Source organism: Camponotus vicinus, unplaced genomic scaffold (assembly GCF_025532165.1).
Source record: "Camponotus vicinus isolate PSW18456_S1 unplaced genomic scaffold, iyCamVici1.0 SCAF_1, whole genome shotgun sequence".
NCBI classification, from domain to species: Eukaryota; Metazoa; Arthropoda; class Insecta; order Hymenoptera; family Formicidae; genus Camponotus; species Camponotus vicinus.
Window position 1 is genome coordinate 12,465,013 of NW_028141945.1, and position 7,553 is coordinate 12,472,565.

At 28.1% G+C, this 7,553-nt stretch overlaps 2 protein-coding genes and 1 pseudogene across 3 annotated transcripts in view; all 3 read left to right on the forward strand.

Moving 5' to 3' along the window:
* LOC145973991 (ran GTPase-activating protein-like) overlaps window positions 1-3,622 on the forward strand; it is a 13,957-nt pseudogene extending 10,335 nt beyond the window's left edge. The window contains exons 3-4 of the transcript XR_014439600.1: window positions 2,616-3,028; window positions 3,113-3,622. The product of XR_014439600.1 is annotated as a ran GTPase-activating protein-like (transcript). The remainder of the gene's footprint in view (window positions 1-2,615; window positions 3,029-3,112) is intronic.
* LOC145977641 (uncharacterized) overlaps window positions 1-7,553 on the forward strand; it is a 78,850-nt gene that overhangs the window by 21,722 nt on the left and 49,575 nt on the right. The window lies entirely within an intron of this gene.
* On the forward strand, window positions 5,761-6,456 carry LOC145975362 (SNAPIN protein homolog). Its single transcript, XM_083105799.1, has 2 exons — window positions 5,761-5,961; window positions 6,332-6,456. The coding sequence occupies exons 1-2, from the start codon at window positions 5,810-5,812 to the stop codon at window positions 6,372-6,374; spliced, it is 195 nt and encodes a 64-aa protein (XP_082961925.1). The 5' UTR covers window positions 5,761-5,809; the 3' UTR covers window positions 6,375-6,456.

The following is a 7,553-nucleotide window of genomic DNA, read 5'->3' on the forward strand; positions in this document are numbered from 1 at the left end:
ACAGACAGACAGACAGAGAATGTATGTGTTCGCATGTGTGTCTGTATGTGTATAGCGACCAGCTGATCGCAGCAGGCGCCCCGCGTAAGCACCCGCATCTGACGGTGAATCGCGCCACTTTTGCCTGCCTCTTGTATTCGACCCGTCATACGTTAACTACTTCCTTTAATAATTCAAAAACTAAGCTTCGGACGAAATTTTGCCAAAGGAAAAATCGTCTTAGAATTCGGTCAAGATTATGTTTTTGCAAAAACATAAAGTTATTTAGAATGTATACACTTTGTATACACCTGTACAACCCTGTATACACAACTATATACTATTTAGCTAGAATTAGAAAGAAGCGTGTGTGTACAATGGCTTTTACGGGAATTGCAGCAACATTACTACCTACTGGAAAAACAGTTTATAAGATATTTGGATTACCAGTTCCATTATTTGCTGATTCATCATCAGCTATTAAAATCCAGTCAAAGGAAGCTCAATATTTAAAAGAAATTGATATTTTTATTTGGGATGAAGCACCAATGGCACCACGATATGCTTTAGAAATTATGGATCGAACATTGCGTGATATCATGAATAACGATTTTCCTTTTGGTGGAAAAGTTATTTTATTAGGTGGTGATTTTAGGCAACTTTTGCCTATTAAAGTACATGCTACTCGAAGTGAAATTGTGAATCTTTCTATTAAGTTTAGTTCTATTTGGAAACATTTTGTAAAAATTTCTTTAACACAAAATATGCGAGTTTTTCCAGAAGAAATAGAATTTGCAAAACTTTTATTAGACATTGGAGATGGTACATTAAATGATTCTAATGATAATATACAAATTCCTGAATATTGTATAGCGTCTATTAATGCTGATATTGTGGAAGATATATATGGAGATTTAATACGAAAAAAAGAGTTTATTAAAATGTCTAAATGTGCGATACTTTCTGCAAGAAATATTGATGTAGATGAGATAAATAAAAAAGTTGTGGAATTATTAGATATAACTCATAAACGAATTTATATAAGTGTAGATAGTGCTATTAATAACGATAATGGTGATATAAGTGAAACTTTATTACCGGAATATTTTTTAAATAGTTTATCTCCACCATCTCTTCCTCCTCATGAATTGCGTTTAAGACCAAATTGTATCATTATGTTAATTAGAAATTTAAGTATCAATGAAGGTCTTTGTAATGGTACTAGATTAATGATTATAGAGCTTGCAGATCATCTGTTAAAATGTAAAATTTTAACAGGTGATAAAACAGGAGATATTGTTTTTTTGAATCGTATAACGTTATATTGTGAAAATGTATATCCTTTTACTTTTTCTAGAAGACAATTTCCAATAAAATTAGTTTTTGCTATGACAATTAACAAATCACAAGGACAGACATTTGATAGAATTGGATTAGATCTTCGTAAAGATGTTTTCAATCATGGACAACTTTATGTTGCTTTTTCGCGAGTTCGTTCTTGGCAAGCATTAAGAGTTTATCTTGGTAATCAAAGGAATAATAGATATGTTAAAAATTACTTATGTAAAGAAATATATAATTTTGTTTTTTAAATATAGTAAAAGTGATTTAATTAAAGTAACAACTGCAGTAATAATAATAATTTAATTTATTTTAAGAATAAAATTCTCTTAATATAAATATGCAAAATAATAAGCAAAATAAAAAATTTATTTATCAATGATACTGATAAATTTTTTTTAATGATATCACTTTCAAATCACCAAACCATGCAGCATGTACGTCTTTGCATCCGCAAATAATAAACAGCGTAAATTATTCGTGATTAGAGTCTTTGCACGTAAAAAAATTTTTGTCGTAATCGTAAAACTGTAAGCAAATCGACCAATCACATAGTGCGTAGTAAGACGAGCAAAATCATTACTACGTATTGTGATTGGTCGATTTGCTTATAGCTTTACGATTACAACTAAAATTTTTTTATGTGCAAAAATTTTTCTTGCGTCCGTTATGCTTGCTTTCGTGTTGAAAGCATTATTCTATCTTTGTTGTTTATTATATATTAAAGAAAGATAGAATTATGCTTTCAGCACGAAAGCAAACATAACGAACACGGCATTTATATGCGCGGGAAAACTCTACCAACTTACGACTTACTTACTAACTTATTTCTTTTTATTATTTATTGGTATGCCTTTGAAACGGACTTTTAAATTGCCACGCGGAGCACTGCGGAGCACGGAGTGCTTTATTATTTTTAAACATTTTATATACCGAAATTAGCGAAAAACTAAAAAATGTCAGCAAAAACTTGGTTACAGTCTTCTTTGTCGGTTAATTATTCGTGTTGAACCGCGGAAAATAGTATGGAAATAGAATTTTTTGATATATAGATTTTCCGGTGTTTTTTCTTTACACATGCACAAACTGTATGAGGTTATATACAAATTATGAAAAAAATTTAATTTTCTTTTTTAGCATAACTTCTTTTAGCTTACAAGGTACAATCATTATTTTTATAATTCTAACTTGCCCACAAATATTAATTTTAACGCAATTTATCAGCGGGTATATTTATTATTTATTATGTTTTTATTAATGTTTGTTATTTTGTTATTATGTTTCTTATAATATAGCTCTTGAAGTGATAGAAGCGATAAAGACATGTCCTTACTTGAAGTACTTGGATTTAGAAGGAAATACATTAGGTATATCAACTGCAGAAGCTATAGGTGAAGTATTAAAAGGATATTCCATTGAAGAAATTTTTATGGAAGGATACGTTCACTGGTCGTTTGAAAATGGATATTCTAAAAATATTGGAATATTTAGTAGTATTATACATGACCAATAGCCAGCTTACTAAACTTAACTTTAAGTGGTAATGTTTTTGATCTAATTGGTATTCAGGGATTAGCAAATTTATTAACATAAAACTCATGTTATATTCTTCAGGAATTGAGATTGAACAATAATAGTCTTGGCATACCTGGTCGAAAATTGTTAGCTGAAATATTCGAAAAGTGTCTTGAGAATAGTTGCAAGAAAGGTGAGATATTACAAAATATAAATGTATAATTATATATATTTATAATATTTCAAGTATTAATGAAATATATTTTGTTATATATAGGTGCACCACTTGCCTTTTTAATGTTGGTAAAAGTCGTTTGGAAAATGAGAGTACAAGCATTAATATTTGTATTTGAAAAACTAAAGACATTAGAGGAAGTAGTAATGCGGCAAAATAGCAAATACTACAGTACTGTAAAAATTGCACAGCGATTATCCACCAATCTTAATTCGCGAGTATTAAATTTGAACGATAATACGATTGAGTTAAAAGGAGTTGATGCGCTTGTTGAAATTTTGTCAATTTTCCGAGATTTAAAGAACCTAAATATTTATTAAAAATTAAACGAGCCTTAATTTTAGCAGAGACGTTAGAGATTCACGGTAATTATATTTCTTTTAAATATTTAGATTTAAATAATAATGAACTACGTGTGAACGCTGGAATTACTATTGCTAAAGTTACACTTGATAAAACTCTTTTGACGAACTTACAATTACATGACGATTATTTTGGAATAGACAAATTCTTACAAAATTGAGAAGAATCGATTTTTCTTTTTATTTTTAAGTATACACATTATATAATCTTAAAATATTCTTCATTAAATTTTTCTACATGTGTTAATGTATCAATAACGTTCATAAATAATAAATTTATAATTATAAATTCATAAACATAAATTATAATGTAAACGTAAAGAAAGAAATTATATAGATGGACAAAAATATTGAGAAAAAATTATAAGATAAACATTTTTTATATATAATTATTATTTTTTGGTAGTTATCTTCTTATTTGAATCCTACAAAAAAGATATATGTATATGTATATATATTATAAGTCATTATATAAGAAATATATACATATGTATTACAAATTATCACTAATATTATGAATATTATAATCTATATATGTAATCTATATTATAAGTTATTACGACTATATTTCTAATGAAGATTCTAATAATATTATTTATTTGATAAAATATTTTTGAATAATTTTCTTTAAGTTTTTTAAATATTTTTAAAAAATGTTTTTATAATAATAATACCTGATTTAAGTTTGTATTAACGTCCAATTTCCTTTTTTGTAAAACTCTTGTTCCATTTAATAATGATAATAAAGGTAAATGTCCATCAATTTTTTTAATGTCTTTTAAATTATTTACCATTAAATAGGCTGGCGTAACTAAAAATTGTAAAAATAATAATAATAAGGTATTATAATTAAAAAAATGTGTTATATGAAAAATTATATCAAAGTTTTATAACTTTAAGTATAGATATCAAGAGACACGGTAGTGTCTTTGCTAAGTCCCAGCGTAAGCAAAATGCACTCCGTGTATTATTACGCGAGTCGGATTGAGAGTATAACTCGATATTTTTATTTCTCATATAACCGCTCAACGGATCGAGTTCTTAGTAGAATTAATCGATAGCTTGGGTTTAAATTAAATAATAAAAGTGTTTTTATTTTTGCGCTACGTGCTCTGTAAACGGAGATATCATGATGCAAAGTCTGAAATGTGAAAATTTCGATTAAGAAACGTCGTCATGGTCATCGTCAACTCCTCTTAACGTAACAAAGAATATACAGAAATACGTTTCCAACGTCTGCCACAAGAATGCGCTAGCAGTGATTCACGCGACGCAGCGTTAGTAGCGCTCTGTGGTGTTAACGGTGCTTATAAATATGTTGTAAAAGGTTAAGTGTGTCACTTCAGATAATTATATAAAATAATAATATACATATAACATTTATATATTTAGATTAGATTGTATCTATATTATTATTTCAGATTATATATATATATATATATATATATATACAGGGTGAGCCATTTTAATTAACGCACGCAATTATTTCGGAAACAAAGCATTTTAGAGAAAAATGTTTCAGACAAAAGTTTTATGGTTTCGAGGGGGCCATAAGATGGTATCATTGGTTTGACCTTGAAGAGTTATTTGAAGGTCACATGAAGGTCACCTTCAATTTCTTAAATGGAACCTACTATTTGTCATTGCATATTCTTGTAGCTTATCTCGAGAGCTTTCCAAAACACTATAATTAAGTACCTTTTCGTTAAGTACTTTTTGAGTTATGAGGCTTGAAATAATTTCTTAATTTTACATAAACCGTAAAATATCTTGTAAAATATTCATTTTTCGATTATCTTATCTTAATACTTTTATGTACAAAATAATGAGAGGAATCAATTGGTGTAAAGAAAACACATAGTTGTTTTTAAGAAAAAATATGGAATTGTTAATTGCAAATTACATATTTTTTCTTCAAAACAACTATGTGTTTTCTTTACACCAGTTGATTCCTCTCATTATTTTGTACGTAAAAGTATTAAGGTAAGATAATCGAAAAATGAATATTTTACAAGATATTTTACGGTTTATGTAAAATTAAGAAATTATTTCAAGCCTCATAACTTAAAAAGTACTTAACGAAAAGGTATTTAATTATAGTGTTTTGGAAAGCTCTCGAGATAAGCTACAAGAATATGCAATGACAAATAGTAGGTTCCATTTAAGAAATTGAAGGTGACCTTCATGTGACCTTCGAATAACTCTTCAAGGTCAAACCAATGATACCATCTTATGGCCCCCTCGAAACCATAAAACTTTTGTCTGAAACATTTTTCTCTAAAATGCTTTGTTTCCGAAATAATTGCGTGCGTTAATTAAAATGGCTCACCCTGTATATCAAGAGACACGGTAGTGTCTACTTCACTACAGCTATAACATGGACGTGGACACAGCGAGTGACAATACATCTATCGACGACAAGATAGATGACTTTTGCGAAAATCCGATGCGGGATGCATTAACGGAAGGTCTTATGAGTCTCTTGAAACCTACGGTGGATCAACTGGACGAGAGAATTCGCGCCACAAGGTGACGTCAAGTTTTCTGTTCAGCGCGCATGTAATAATAGTAACATTTATTTTTCGCGTTTCTTCTTGCAAATTTACGTATATTTATTATTCTTATATTTCTTTCACAGTACGTACTATTTATTGCAAAATATATGTTTATTCATCGAATTGTAACGATAAAAAATTGCGATTTACTTACACAAGCAACATATATATCTTATTGTTACCTATTTTACAAGAATTCTTGAGCATTTTGAAAATCATTTTCAATTTTCATATATAATTATTGGAATGTTATAAAAAATTGTGCTTCTATCATGTACTACAAGTTGCGTACAAAAGTTGCGAAGAGTATTATTTTTTATGCATAACTATTCTCTTTGTTATAGGATATGTCAAATAGAGCTGAAGCAGCGGATTGTTATTACTTAACATTGATTACTTTGCAAGTTTTATAAAAGAAATTTCTTACAATTTTCACCGTAAATTTTATGGAAACTCCAGTAGTTAATTTATCAGACGAAGAACTCAAGACAGTTTATGATCTTCTGAGGATTCGTATCTTTTAATAGATGCTTTGGAAGAAGATTTAGACATTCTGCATGCGATGAAACCTGTGATTTGTTTAGAAATAGGTAGTGGTTCTGGTATAGTCATCACAGCTCTGGCAATGGCATTGAAAAAATATAATGCTCATTTTATTGCAATTGATATAATCATTATAACATAGAATATTGAAATTCAAAATTTCAAAATTAAAAATAATTTATGCTTTGCGAAAGAAAATTAAAAATGAAAAGTAGTTTATGCAAAAGCATAGAAAGAAAAAATAAATACTCTATGCTATGATGATATTACATACACACACGCACACGCATGTACACATATACAAACATATTTTTATATCATCATAACGTAGAATATTTAAATTTTCAAAATTAAAAATAGCTTATGCTTTGCAAAAGGAAATGAAAAATAAAAAGTAGTTTGTGCAAAGCATAGAAAGAAAAAACAAAAAGACACATTTATAAAAAATATTCTATGTTATGATGATACACACACACACACGCACACACACACACACATCATCATAACATAGAATTTTTAAATTTCAAAATTAAAAGTAGCTTATGCTTTGCAAAAGAAAATTAAAAATAAAAAGTAGTTTATGCAAAGCATAGAAAGAAAAAACGAAAAAACACATTTATAAAAAAAAATATTCTATGTATGATGATGTATACACACACACACATATACACACGCACACACACACACACACAAACATATTTTTATATCATCATAACATAGAGTATTGAAATTCAAAATTTCAAAATTAAAAATAACTTATGCTTTGCGAAAGAAAATTAAAAATGAAAAAAATGAAAAGTAGTTTATGCAAAAGCATAGAAAGAAAAAATAAATACTCTATGCTATGATGATATTACATACACACACGCACACGCATGTACACATATACAAACATATTTTTATATCATCATAACGTAGAATATTTAAATTTTCAAAATTAAAAATAGCTTATGCTTTGCAGAGGGAAATGAAAAATAAAAAGTAGTTTATGCAAAGCATAGAAAGAAAAAACAAAAAGACACA

Bases quoted from the DNA above. Each gene is read 5' to 3' on its own strand.
- LOC145975362 (XM_083105799.1), top strand. From the start codon at position 5,810: ATGGACGTGGACACAGCGAGTGACAATACATCTATCGACGACAAGATA. The intron at 5,962-6,331 runs GTGACGTCAAGT...TCTTTGTTATAG, and splicing joins GAGAGAATTCGCGCCACAAG to GATATGTCAAATAGAGCTGA.